Below are 15695 nucleotides of genomic sequence, written 5' to 3' on the forward strand. Positions count from 1 at the left end.
GCTCAAGAGAGATGGTTTGAAAATATACTGAGAAGAACACTCTTAACTAATTCTGTATTTATCTTAAAGCAAGAGTTAAAAGTAACGGATTACAACTTTAATTGAGCAATCAATATTAGCCTAAGTATCTGAAACAGGACTTTGTAGTTGTGCTACAAGGAACCTTTATCATTTGAAATGAGCTGCACTGAATTGCACATGTCGACATAAAGATCTGCAGTAGATAGCATAATATAAATCCCTATTATTTTCTTTTTGATAAGCAGATACATAAAATGATAAACAAATTATTCTCATAGTATTTTGACAAAAATAATCACAACTCATTGTATTCCATCTAACAGTTTATAGCAAATGACACATTTTAGTAATAGGTTCTTTCACTGTACAATTTTCATAATGAAATAAGGACTGAGATAAAACATACTCAGTTAAAACACCATCAGCTGTATCTCTTCCTTCAGGAGTATCCCAGTACACTCGCACTGTTAGCTTTTCTGGATCAGCCGTCTTATCTTTTACACTTGGGCATTGGATAGTTGGTGGTTCCACATCTATAACCAAAAAAAAATAAAAATCACACAATAAATAAAAAACCAAACACTTTTTAGTATAATCAAAAAAGCATCTGACATATGGCCTCAAAGGCAAATTTAATACATTAAGTGAGCAACTTAATTTATAGTACTATATTGAAATACACTAATCAACCACTCTGCCTTTATAAATGGGTAATTTCTGTTTTTAATGTGGCATTGCACAATTATTTTATAGATTTTTATTTCAAATTTTATTTGAGAAACTGTGGGGGAAGGGAGAAAAAAATACTATTTATTAAACATTAAGAGACATATTTTTATTTCTATCAATAATTATCAAAAGCTTCTTTGTAGTTCTCAGTGAACATTTCATACATTTTATGGTTCTTGTTCTATGAACTCCTCTATCTAGGTCTTCATGTTAAAACTTTACCAGAAGATCACTCTTCTCTCACTGAATAACATGTTATTCAGGGATTTAGAATATTTTAGGGTAACACAATAGCAACAGGTTTAACCAGGCTTCCGCTCAGCTACAGAATCATATACTGAAATCCTGTCATAACACGGGATTTGCATGTTTGCTCTGTGTCTATGCTAGTTTACTCCAGCCACATTATGAACACATGTAAGTTAGTTTGACTGGTAGCTCTAAATTAGATTGGTATAGAGGAATAACGGTATCCCAGCCAACAATCAGTAACTCTAGTAAGGCAGGGTATCTATTACTGCCAGGATAGACCCCAGTACATCACAAGCCTATGCTTGGTTTACAAAGGTTGAGAAGATGGATAGATATTTATTTTATTGTCTAATGCCACCGGTTATCTTTTTGTCATTTTGCATCTCTTTAGTTTCATGTTTTCTTTTTTCCTGATTTTATATTGGGATATTTGTAGGCCATTCCTGGTATTTGTTTCCCAATTTGCCAAGTCATTTGACAGTTTTTGCTTTATTCTGTATTACATCTTGAAGTTTTGTTGCTATATTGTTATTATTATTTAGAAGTTGAATTATGTAAAAGAAAACAAAGTCATAAAAAGACTTTTAATTAAAAACAATTAATTCTTATATAACTTTCTATAGATTGGATTTACTCCTTTTATTTACAATACAAACCACTGTAGATGAAAACTCTCTCATAACTTGCTGAACTAGACTTGATCACTATGGTTCTATCTACCTGATCGTGAAAACAGTAAATGTTTCTGGACAAAGTTTTGGGATTGCTTTATAATGGCATAGGCTAAGTGGGATGTTTGAATTTGCCATCAGTGGAGGTCTATTCCAGTTTCAGTAACTTTACGAATAGATTTCATAACACTTTAGAATCAAGATACACTACTCAGTGCGTACACAAACACACACATATATGTGTCCCTTTTTCATTGCTACACAACTAAACGCACATATGTTAGTGGAGGTGTTGAGTGGTGAAAATGGACAGAGAACATTCTGAAACTGAAGCTGTAGCAGACGATAAAATTAAACATGATGACAAAGAAGAATGTACCTGGTACTGTGTAATAGCATTATAAATGCAAGTTGCAGTTTTATTATTTATGTATATAGCTTGAAGCAAGATCCATATTAATACAATTTGCCTTTATGATGGTTCAGGTGGTAAAGAGATCATCACCAATTTGCACTTGTTTTATTTTATTTGGTGAATACTGTGTAATGTACCTGGGCTTGAAGCCTTGAAATAATAGTATTATTACTGGAAGTTACACTATTATTTATTTTGTTATTATTTATTAGTTTAAATATTATGCAGTTTAATGATGGCAAAGTTTCTCAAAAAGTCACTTTAACGTGTTAGTGGGCAGAGATTGTTAACATTAACAGAAAGTGTAGTTGGTTTACAAAAAATATTTACTATTTAATATTTTTTTAAGACATGTTCAGTGCAATATAACTTTTGATCAGCACCTCTAGATATTTTACTAAGTCTAAATGCCTCTTTGTGTGGATGAAAATATGTTGTCAAAATTATAGTTTAAATTGTTTGCAAAATTTATTCAATAAAAAGGTTCTACATATTGACTACAACTGTCATACAATGTGATTCCTTCTCTTTATTAGTACCACCCCCTTGAAAGCTGTCACTTTATAGGGCCATGCAAACCTGTATTAACACTTGTGTGCACTTTAAAATGTTTTTTTTTGTACAATGTACAATTCTCATGACAGTGGAACAGGATATTCTTAGCCAGTCTACTGCAGTAATTGCAGTGGAAAATGTGATTAACATTCAATAATGCATGGGAAATTAATACCATTATATAGAATTTTGGTCATACCCCATATATACATATATATATATATATATATATATATATATATATATATACACACACATATATATGTATATCTATATACACATACATATATATGTATATCTATATACACATACATACATACATACACACACACATACATACACATATATATATATATACACACATACATACACATATATATATATATATACACACATACATACATATATATATATATATACACATACATACATATATATATATATATACACATACATACATATATATATATATACACACATACATACATATATATATATACACACATACATACATATATATATATACACATACATACATATATATATATATATATATATATATATATATATATACACATACATTCGCTGTCAACTCTTTGTGCTCTATTTCGTTTCCCTTCCGGTTCGTACGCGCCAATGATTTCTGCATGTGTTCAGTCTCTTCCTGTACTGTACATTGTTCTTAGTGCATCACGCAGAGGGACTCTCCCTCAAAACTGTAACCTCCTCTCAACCCACCTTCCTCCTGTGGTATAGCGGGTCCACAGCTCCCGTCAAAAAGCCCAGTTTTAATAAATAATCACCGCACTCGTGGCTTAGCGAGGGGGCGTGGCTGTGTGTGGCCAAAGCAGTTCCAGAGGAGTTCGTGATGTGGGCATTTCTCACCTACAGTAAGTGCACTGGTGAGAAGCGGTCCGCATCCATAATTGTTCCCAGGAGCTGCCGATTGGCACAACTACCACACCTCTTCATAAATAGAAGCGCAAGTCGGCTAAAAGGAAAAAAGAAGAGAACAGGAAAGAACGGGAGGTTGCAGGAGAAGGCAGGAAGCAGGAGGAGAAAGCCGGTGCAGGAGAGGGAGAGAGAGAGAAACAGCGCAAGCGTGAACGAAAGCGTGAGAGCGAGCGAGCGAGCATGCAAGCACAGGCTCACGTACAAGCACAGGCTCGCGTGCACCTGAGAGCGAGCGAGCAACTGAGCAGGGAGCATGGGTGTTTGTCTTATTCAACATTTTTACATTTAGTTTACTATTACACTGAGCATTCTGTGGTATAATTCACTATTTTTGTGCTCACAAATCTTTAAAGAAAATATATTTACATACAGTTTGTATGGTCTGGAACGGATTAATTGTATTTACATACAATCCTATGGGGGAAATTACTTTGGGTCATGACCAAATCGGGTTACGACTGGAGTTTTGGAACTAAGAAAACCACAAAGCCTGAAACACAGACTACCCTCACATTGCTCCTTATCATTGCACTATAACACGTAATATACAAGCCTCGCGCGGTACTCCGCCGACTTAAAAGCCGTGCGCAGCGCATGTCAGATTTGGAATTGATTGTTTGCTTTTATCTCTCTCTGCTCCTAGCGGAACTGTCATCTCTGACTTGTCATGGAGCACGTTTAAGCTTATGTGTTTGCAATGTTTGAATAAAAATCCTTCTTGTTTCTACGACATCCTGTGTCTCTGTGCAAATCTGTGACCCAAGCATGACAAGTGGTACCAGGAGTGGTTGCACAGATGGATGCCGCCGAAGACTTATTTTAGAGGTCTAAAACTTATGCACTTAAAGACTGGAAACTAAACATGGATGACCCAATCCGTGCGCAAATTCAAAATTTGATACATAAAGTGCACTGCTGGTTTGAAGGAGACGTGATGGAAACAGTTGTTGTGAATATATTACTGGCGGCATACCTGAAGTTCTTCAGATGAATTTCTACGCCATGATATTAAATCATTAACGATTATGTCCAGGCGATTAGAGGGTTCACAGTCCATTGGAGAAAGAGCGGTGGATTTCGTGCTGCCGCAACCTGTGAGCGAGCGTCCAGGACATTCTCGCCGATCGACAAGCTGCAGGACCTGAAAATCGAATGGGGTCAGGTAGGACCCCGGGAAATCCAGTCGTAGATGAGGCGCCTGTTTCTGGGGAGCCAGCGGCAACAGCGGGCCGAGGAAACCGTGGACACTACAGAGCACGTCGACATGGCTGTCAGAGGATATTTTGGAAGCGGAGCCGACCGTAGATGTTTCCGGTGTGATCAACTCGGCCATTTGGCAAGAGAATGTCGCTTGTCTCCAGCTCATTCAATGGAGATTGGACTGGCCGAGATTTGTTGCTCAACTATTACATATCCGGATGGAAAAGATGGCTTGTTGATCCCGGTGAAATTGGGGCAGAGAAATCTCAGCATTGTTAGACTTCGGAAGTGACCTTTGTATTGTGAGACGAGACTGTCTTAATGAACAATGCCTTAGAGACTGTGAGACTGAAAAATACGCTGTGTACATGGTGATGTTAAAGATTATCAGACTTTACTTCTTCCTTTAACTTATAGGGGTCGCCACTTTAAGGTTTGGTCTGCCATTTCAGACTCGTGCCCTTGGCCATTACTCATAGGACGGAGAAATGCCCTTTTTCCAAAACTGATTAATAAATGTAAGGGACCAGTAGTCCAGTCCACTAATGAACTTAGTGGGGGGGAGAAGAAGAAGAAAACCAAGACAAAGAACTGGTAGCGGCCGGGGAAAATCTAGAGCCCAACTTAGATATTGAACCCGATCTCTCCAGCGAGACGGAGGAGGTCACCCCGACAATCTTCCAGAATGGGCTGGTCCTTCTACATCTTCCCAGATTGCAAACGCCTCGAACACAAACCGAGTGTTAACGAACAATCAGATTTTGTGCGTTTGCAGCATACTGATAGCTCATTAGAATATGCATTTAAACAGGCTCGCCCTGCTAATGACTCTTATTACCAAGAGCGTAATTCCGGGGGTGTGAAAACCCCACACTTTATAGAAAAGGACGGTTGCCTTTTCAGAGTGATCTCAGATCATTTGGAGGGGGAATTTATTGAACAACTGGTGGTACCTGAAGCACATAGGGAAACTGTTTTGCATCTGGCACATTCACACATCTTGGGGGGGCACCTGGTGCCGACAAAACTAGAGACCGGTTATCAAAACGATTTTATTGGCTTAATATGGGAAAAGATGTTGAACGATTTTGTACTTCATGTCCAGACTGCCAGATCGTCTCTGCTTATAAGCCTCCTCGGGCTCCCCTTTGTCCTATGCCCATATTGGAAGTTCCCTTTCAGCGTGTGGGATTAGATATTGTGGGACCATTACCTAAGACTAAGGATGGGTACCAATATTTGCTGGTGTTGGTTGATTATGCGACACGATATCCAGAAATGATTGCGCTGAAAAGGCCAACTCTTCTGTAGCCAAAGCACTATGTGAAACTTTTACTCGTATTGGTATCCCTAGAGAAATCTTAACTGATCAGGCACACCTTTCACTTCTCGTGATGAAACAATTGTGTGACAGCTTTGCTATTAAGAAATTGAGTACTACTGTTTACCATCCTCAAGCGAATGGTTTAACCGCGATTTAACAAAACATTGAAACAGATGATCAGGCGAGTTGCTCATAATGATCCCACAACATGGAACACTGTCCTACCTTTTGTTTTGTGCGCGTGCGAGAATCACCACAGGCGTCCACTGGCTTGAGTCCCTTCGAGTTGTTATTGGCAGGCGGCGCGAGGCATCCTGGATGTGTGCGTGAGGAATGGATAGGAAGCGAGAGAGCAGCTAAGGTCCAAGCTTTGCAGATCGACTAATTTCGTTGCAAGACAGAATTTCTATGCTTTCCTCTATTGCTGTGGAACACCAACAACGAGAACAGGAAACTCAGAAGCGTCTTTACGATAGGTGCAGCAAGCTCCGTGAGTTCAAACCTGGCGATCGTGTTTTGGTACTGGTTCCCTCGGATCCACACAAATTCTTAGCTAAATGGCAGGGCCCGCCATTATTGAGGAGCGTATGAGTCCGGTAAATTACAAGGTTAGAATACCAGGCCGCGCAAACCATTCCAGATTTTACACATTAACCTCTTGAAGGAATGGCACGACCGACAAAGGTTAACACTTCCTTGGCTGCTGTTTCTCAGACCGATGTTACCATTGGTAACGATCTTACTGACACGCAAAAGACAGAACTGTTATCTTTGATAGAACGGAACACTGATGTCTTTTCAGATTTACCAGGCAAGACTAACATTACAAAACATAAAATTACCACTGAACCTGATGTTGCGTACAGATGCGGCCGTTCGGATACGGGCGGCGAAATATTGTGCGAAGAGGTAAAAAGATGCTGACACTGGGTGTAATTCGTGAAAGTAAAGTGACTGGTGCAGCCCAGTCGTATTAGTCCCAAAGCAAGGCGGTTGGTTCGGTTCTGTATCGATTTCAGGCGCTTGAATAAGGTCTCTAAATTGATGCTTATCCCATGCCCGTGTCGATGAACTGTTGGAAAAACTGGGTCAGGCGAGCTATATCTCCACGCTAGATCTCACGAAAGGCTATTGGCAGGTGCCTTTAGAGGCTAGCAGTTGTGAGAAAACGGCATTTGCGACTCCTGACGGACTCTATGAATTTACAAGACTCCGTTTGGTCTTCACGGGCACCTCTAACTTTTCAGCATGATGGATCAGATCCTCGTCCTCACTCTGAATATGCTGGGGCATACCTTGGCGATGTCGTGATTTTTAGCAATGATTGGAAAACACACTTAGGCGGCTTCAAGCCGTTCTTGAAAGCTTGAGACAGGCTGGCCTTACTGCTAACCCTAAGAAATGTAAACTAGGCATGTCCGAGACTCATTACTTAGGCTATTCTATGGGCAAGGGTTTACTTAGGCCACAATTAAGGAAAATAGAAGAAATGCTTGTTTACCCGAGACCTGAGACACAGAAACAAGTGCGCTTTCTGGGACTGCTGGTTACTACAGAAATTCATTCCAAATTTTGCACATAGAGCTGCTCCTCTTACAGAACTTACTAGAGGCAGAAAAACCGACCTATCTTGTGGACAGAAAATTGCGAACGTTCTTTCAGCGATTTAAAAAAAGCATTGTCTTTTTACCCGGTTCTAAGGAACCCGGATTTCACAAAAGATTTTATCTTGCAAACAGGCAAGTGCATTTGGTGTGGCAGTCCTGTCACAAATTTTTGATGGAGAAGAACATCCAATCACATATTTGAGTAGGAAATTACTTCCTAGGGAGCGTAATTATTCTACAATTGAGAAAGAATGCTTGGCAATTAGGTGGGCTGTGGAAGCGCTTGCTATTACTTGTGGGGACGAAACTTCACTTTGGTAACTGATCATGCTCCACTCCAGTGGTTGTACCGACAGAAAGATACAAACTCTCGTCTAATGAGGTGGTTTCTGGGTTTACAACCTTATAGTTTCACAGTAAAGCCCCGACCAGGTTCTGAACACGTCAACGCAAAACATGAACTTGGTACAGAGAGTCGCTTGATTCACACGAATGTGAATAAAGCTGAGGGGGAGGGTGTAAACTGGAGGGCTGATCGCACCCCAAATAGAGACAACGCCCTGGGAAAACCACAAACCCTGAAACACTGACTACCCTCACATTGCTCCTTATCCTTGCACTATAACGTAATACAAGCCTCGCGGTACTCGCCGACTTATAAGCCTTGCAGCGCCTGTCAGTTTGGAATTGATTGTTTGCTTTTATCTCTCTCTGCTCCTAGCGGAACTGTCATCTCTGACTTGTCATGGAGCACGTTTAAGCTCATGTGTTTGCGTGTTTGAATAAAAATCCTTCTTGTTTCTACGTCCATCCTGTGTCTCTGTGCAAATCTGTGACCCAAGCATGACAAGATATATATATATATATATATATACAGTAATCCCTCCTCGATCATGGGGTTGCATTCCAGAACCCCAGCGATAGACGAAAAATCAGCAGTAGAAACCATATGTTTGTGTAGTTATTTTTATATATTTTAAGCCCTTATAAACTCTCCCACACTGTTAACATTATTATAGCCCTTTAGACATGAAATAACACCCTTTAGTCAAAAGTTTAAACTGTCCTCCATGACAAGACAAAGATGACAGTTCTTTCTCACAATTAAAAGAATGCAAATAGATCTTCTCTTCAGGAGCAGAGAATTTCAGAGGGAGAGAGAGAGAGAGAGCACTCGCAAAGAAAAGCAAACAATCAAAAAATCAATACTGTGCTTTTAAGTTTGCCGGCATTTTTTAGAGGAGCGTCAGTATCTTCTAAACAAACAGCCCTCTGCTCACATCTCCTCCGTCAGAAGAGAACGTCAGAGAGAGAGAGCGAGATTAAACCAACAATCAAAAAATCAATACGTGTGCTTTTAAATATGCTGAGCACCACAATAAAGCGGCATTTTTTTTAGAGGAGCGTCAGTATCTTTTAAGCAAACAGCCTCTGTGCAAGCAGCCCCTCCGTCAGGCGCAGAGAATGTCAGAGAGGATGAGAGAGAGGCAGAGACAAGCAAACAATCAAGCTCTGCGCGGGATGCATATCTTATAGCATTGAGGAGTTTTAGTTAATATGTAATACATGCTCTGATTGGGTAGCTTTAAGCCATCCGCCAATAGTGTCCCTTGTATGAAATCAACAGGGCAAACAAACTGAGGAAGCGTGTAGCATAAATTAAAAGACCCACTGTCTGCAGAAATCCGCAAACCAGCGAAAAATCTGTGATATATATTTAGATGTGCTTACATTTAAAACCGTCGATAGAGTGAAACCCTTGAAACTTCGAGCGATATAGCGAGGAATTACTGTGTGTGTGTATATATATGTATATATATATATATATATATCTATCTATATATCTATCTATATCTATATATCTATATCTATATATATCTATATATCTATATATATCTATATCTATATCTATACTAATAAAAGGCAAAGCCCTCACTCACTCACTCACTGACTTATCACTAATTCTCCAACTTCCCGTGTGGGTGGAAGGCTGAAATTTGGCAGGTTCATTCCTTACAGCTTCCTTACAAAAGTTGGGCAGGTTTTATATCGAAATTCTACGCGTAATGGTCATAACTGGAAGCAGTTTTTCTCCATTTACTGTAATGGAGATGAGCTTCAACGCCGTGGGGCGGAGTTTAGTGTGACATCATCACGCCTCCCGTAATCACGCAGTACATAGAAAACCAGGAAGACCTCAAAAAGCGCTCAAGAAAACATGCATTATATAATTGAGAAGGCAGCGAAACAATAAGAAGCGAGCGAGTGACATATACAACCATATTCATGAGTTCTGCTACTTCGGAAACAAAGCACGATGTAAACCTACACTTTAAATTAAGTTCATAGACAGGCTGCGCTGGCGTTTGTAATTTAGTGCCTGCCCATATAAGGCCGTCCGTCAGCGGCAATCAATAGCAAACTGCCACGGGTAAATATTCACGGGTGAAGGACTGTGCTTATGGAGGAAGATGAGATGGTCAGGGTGGTGTTTGACACAAACTCAGCGAAACTGCGAGAGAAAGTTTTAAGTGCCAGGACTAAGGTAACATTAAATAAAGCTATGGACATAGCGAGATGGCACCAGCACAGCTGGGAACCTTCGATGCATGTACACCGAGTGGCTCCGTGAACTGGCGCGGTGCACAGATAAAAGCAACCGTTCCAAAGAGCGCTGAACAAAAACCGAGTTACACAATTGAAAAGGCAGCAAAAACTATGAAGCGTCTGATAAGCATATTCATAAATGCAGCTACTGTGGAAACAAAGCACCACGGTGGAAAAAGTCAATGTCCGCTAAAGGAAGACAGTGTAAAAACCCGTGCATGCAGTGTGTCAGGTCTCAGATAAAGAAGAAGGCGAGCTGTTTATTGATGCAGTAAGAAACGAATCGATGAATGAAACCTGTCATCTTTACAGCGATTGACAAACACGGAATGTAACTTGAACACAACACATCCTACAAATACGAACCTGATTGAAAGAAATAATGATAATCAAATCCTTGATGACAGCAACACTCAGTAACACTCACAAAACAAATACTGTATATTGACAGTCATGTTACGTTATTTTTAAAATGTTCCCTTTTCTTTTCTACCTTTTTAACACACTACTTCTCCGCTCGATCGCGGGTATATATATATGTATATATATATACCGATCTACATACTCGAATAATGGATACTTTATTTGCCATCAATGATTGTTTTGGTAAAGCCATACTCAGTGTATTCATTAGATGAGCGGTAAAAAGTAAGAGCGAGGGAGGATGACTCATTGAGGCATGCAGGCTGTAGTCTTGCGTCAACTCTATCTGAATTGTGCGATCACATTTGAAAAAATATATCTTTTCAAGTTCTATTTAGTCCATATGTGTCAAACTCAAGGGCCGCGGGCCACATCCGACCCGGCGTGTAATTATATCCGCGAGATCATTTTATATACTGTATTATTGTTATTAAAGCCGGGTATATGAAGCTGGTAACACAATAAACTACAGATCCCATAATGCAGCGCTTCAGCTGCCTTGCCGACACTTACCGCGTTAATCAAGTCTACCTTATGATGCTGCAAGTTATTGCGAAGCTAGAGTGATTGCGCACTGAGTTTGCACGGCGCTTTGGTGACTTTGAAGAACAAAAAAAGTCCGTCTACATGCGGCTCGAACCTTGTGCATGTTTGGTAGCACATATCTGTGTGAGAAGCTCTTCTCAGTGATAAAGACTAACAAAACAGCACACAGGAGTCGCCTCACTGATGAGCACCTGCAATCCATCCTGAGAATCTCCACAACACAGAACCTCACACCAAACAGAAACAAACTTGTGGCCAAAAAGATGCCAGGCGTCCAGCTCTAAAATGACATATGAGTAAAGACAACTGAATGATTTGATTTGTTATTGCACGTAAAAGCGGGAGTCAACCGTTTTAACAAACAGCATATTGCACTGATACGAAATAGCTGTGTGTGTATATATATGTAGATATGTATGTATATGTATATATATGTATGTATATATGTGTGTGTGTATGTATGTATATATATATATATATATATATATATATGTATTTGTGTGTATATATGTGTGTGTATGTATGTATATGTGTGTGTTTATATGTAGATATATATGTACTGTATGTATATATGTGTATATATATGTTTATGTGTGTATATATATATATTATATATATATATATATATATATATATATTATATATATATATATATATATATATATATATATATGAAAACAACACTCATCACTCACAACAGTGACAAAACAATTACATTGACAATCAGGTTACGTTATTTTCAAAACGTTTCCTTTTCTTTTCATTGCTTCTTTAACACACTACTTCTCCGTTGCGAAGCTCGGGTATTTTGCTAGTATATATATACATACATACATACGCCTTTAGCGCCGACATCCGAGATTCGATTACCGAGAAGGGATGCACGGAGTATGTAAGCGCACTTCCTGTTTCATTTTACCCTCGCATCTCCTTGGTTTGGCACGTATGAAAAAATATGCGGTTAATGCAGAATCATGTTGTTACCTTATTTTTTAAATGTTTACTTTTCTTAGCACAAGCACAGCTGAGAAGCTTCGATGCATGTACTCCATAACACGTTAAAAAAGTAACGCATTTAATCACACTTTCAATTCCAAGCAAAGGGGAACTTTTGTCAATGCATGATTTCCTGGTACATCGATTACACTGATGCCACATCACAGCTACAAAAATGCTGTGTCGGAATAAATATAGACTTTGTATATTCCGACGCTGACTTTATATATTGAAGTTTTGACTTTATATATTGCAGCGCTTACTTTATAGCCTGTATTCCGACACTGAATTTATATATTCAAGATTTGACTTTATAGATTCCAGCACTGACTTTATATATTCCAGCGCTTACTTTATATATTCCGAAATATTACAACGCCGTCTTTATATACTCAGGTTTTGACTTTATATATTTGGGAATGAGTTTAGGCTATATAATCAAGTTTTGACTTTACATATTTGCGAATGACTTTATATATAAAAGTTTTGACTTTATATAGTTAAATGTAGTCATCATTGCATAACTTTTTCTTTACCATAGAAATTTAAAGACTAAATTCAACTTCCATTAGTAACAAAGATATTTCTGGCAACTAAATAGAAGCTACTTATATCCAAATTCGAGCTATTGAGCCGTCGCCTGCCTGCCTGAATAAATCACCCTCGCTTCGCTCTTACTTTGTTACCGTTCATTTAATCATGGCTAGTGGCGGAAAAATTATAAAATGGAAGGAGGATTACACGGAGTATGGCTTTACCAAAACAATTATTGAAGGCGAATCGATTATTCATAAAGCTTCAATTGGTGATCTGTTTTTCTGTGTTAACCTCATATTTTTTCATACTTCTTCTCAAACCAAGGGGGTGCGAGGCTAAAATGAATCGGGAAGCGCTGATCAATGTAATCGGTGTACCAGGAAATCATGCATTGACAGAAGTTCCCCTCTGCTTGTGATTAAATGCGTGATTTTTAACGCGTTATGGAGCACATGCATCGAAGCTTCTCAGCTGTGCTTGTGCCAAGAAAAGGAACTATTTTAAAAATAACACGATTGTCAATGTAACCTTTTGTAAGTAGTGCCTGGAGGATTCAGTGTGGAGAAACTCTAGACACAGCGTGTGTATTAACTTGTGGATTTTTCTGGAAGTATTTGGTGGCAGCATCACAAAGTCGTAACACTGCGTTAGCTGCGGAGCGCAGCTCAGAGCAAAATGAGATGAATGGCAGGGGAGATGATGACGCGACTCCCCCACCCGCGTTAACTGTCAATCCCCCACAAACACAGTCTCTCGGAATTTGCATAAGAACAGCCCCTCAACTGCGATTTTAACTTAGTTACAAAGTGATCAAAACTCTCGTTTATATCCTGCGTCCTCTCATTAAACTTGTAATCCGCATTACCCGTGGGCATAACAAACGCCAGCGGCAGCCTGTCTATGAACTTAATTTAAAGTTTAGGTTTACACCGTGCTTTGTTTCCGAAGTAGCAGCACTCATGAATATGGTTGTATATGTCACTCGCTCGCTTCTTATTGTTTTCGCTGCCTTCTGAATTATATAATGCATGTTTTCTTCAGCACTTTTTGGAGCTCTTCCTGGTTTTCTACGTACTGCGTTGACAGTCAGTTCACGTGATTACATGGGAGGCGTGATGATGTCACACGAAACTCCGCCCCCCACGGCTTTCGAGCTCAACTCCATTACAGTATATGTAGAAAAATAGCTTCCAGTTATGACCATTACGCGTAGAATTTCGAAATGAAACCTGCCCAACTTTTGTAAGTAAGCTGTTAGGAATGAGCCTGCCAAATTTCAGCCTTCTACCTACACGGGAAGTTGGAGAATTAGTGATGAGTCAGTGAGTGAGTGAGGGCTTTGCCTTTTATTAGTATATTAGCAAAATACCCGCGCTTCGCAGCGGAGAAGTAGTGTGTACACATATATACATATATATATCTACATATATACACATACATATACAAACACACATACATACATACACACACATATATACACACAAATACATATACATACATATCTACATATATACACACACAGCTATTTCGTATCAGTGCAATACACTGCTTGTTAAAATGTCAAACCTTAAACAACTTATAATATTTTGCTCTCCATAAAAATATATCCTATCTAAATTATACAAGTTAGAAATAAAGTAAACATTAAAAGAACAAACATTCAAATTTCTTTACTCTTATGTAATTTTATATAAAAAATAAACTTGGATTTTAAATATCCCAAAAGATTTTGCTCTCCATTAAAATACATCCTGTCAAAATTATACAAATTCAAATATGAACATGCTGCATAACAAAACCTGGAAATATAAATAAAGTGTGTTCCTTTCAGCAATAACAAATCAAATCATTCAGTTGTCTTTGCTCATATGTCATTTTAGAGCTGGACGCCTGGCATCTTTTTTTGGCAACAGGTTCGTTTCTGTTTGGTGTGAGGTTCTGTGTTGTGGAGATTTTCAGGATGGATTGCAGGTGCTCATCAGTGAGGCGACTCCTGTGTGCTGTTTTGTTAGTCTTTATCACTGAGAAGAGCTTCTCACACAGATATGTGCTACCAAACATGCACAAGGTTCGAGCCGCATGTAGACGGACTTTTTGTTCTTCAAAGTCACCAAAGCGCCGTGCAAACTCAGTGCGCTCAGTTTATCAGCAAAGTGCGTATTTGGGAACACCGTAGTGATGACTTGGTTTAACATTACTTGGCAACAGGGAAAGTGGGGCAAATTGCACTGCTGCATTTGTGTCTCCCATAAAAGCAGCTTCACTTGAAATCACTTTCTGATTGTGCACGGGTAAAGCGTCCGCTGAAGTGTCAGATTCTTATTTAATTATTCTGCTTTCTGTATCTTCTGCATTGCATTCAGGTTACCCTGATGTTTTGTCTCATAGTGCCGTCTTAGATTAAATTCTGTAATTACAGCCACATTAGCTCCACAAATGAGACACACGGGTTCAGTAAACATATACTCAGCCTCCCATCGCTTTTCAAAGGCTCTATTTTTCAGAATTAATTTTCTCTCCAGCATCGTGTGAGCTAGCCCGCAATAACTTGCAGCATCATAAGCTAGACTTGATTAGCGGTAAGTGTTCGGCAAGGCAGCTGAAGCGCTGCATTATGGGATCTGTAGTTTACTGTGTTACCAGCGCTTCATATACCTGGGCCATAAATAACAATAATACAGTATATAAAATGATCTCGCTGGCCGGATATAATTACACGTCCGGGCCAGATGTGGCCCGTGGCCCTTGAGTTTGACAAATATGGACTAAATAGAACTTGAAAAGATATATTTTTTAAATGTGATCGCGCAATTCAGGTAGAGTTGGCTACACTACAGCCTGCATCCTCCCTCCGCTCT

At 39.2% G+C, this 15695-nt stretch overlaps 1 protein-coding gene across 2 annotated transcripts in view; it reads right to left on the reverse strand.

Annotated features, from left to right (window-relative positions):
• srpx (sushi-repeat containing protein X-linked) overlaps positions 1-15695 on the reverse strand; it is a 94082-nt gene that overhangs the window by 23893 nt on the left and 54494 nt on the right. For both annotated transcript variants that reach the window (XM_039745079.1, XM_039745080.1), the window contains one exon: positions 428-554. In XM_039745079.1, coding sequence (XP_039601013.1) covers positions 428-554 — 127 coding nt within the window. The remainder of the gene's footprint in view (positions 1-427; positions 555-15695) is intronic.

Source organism: Polypterus senegalus, chromosome 2, assembly GCF_016835505.1.
Source record: "Polypterus senegalus isolate Bchr_013 chromosome 2, ASM1683550v1, whole genome shotgun sequence".
NCBI lineage: Eukaryota > Metazoa > Chordata > Cladistia > Polypteriformes > Polypteridae > Polypterus > Polypterus senegalus.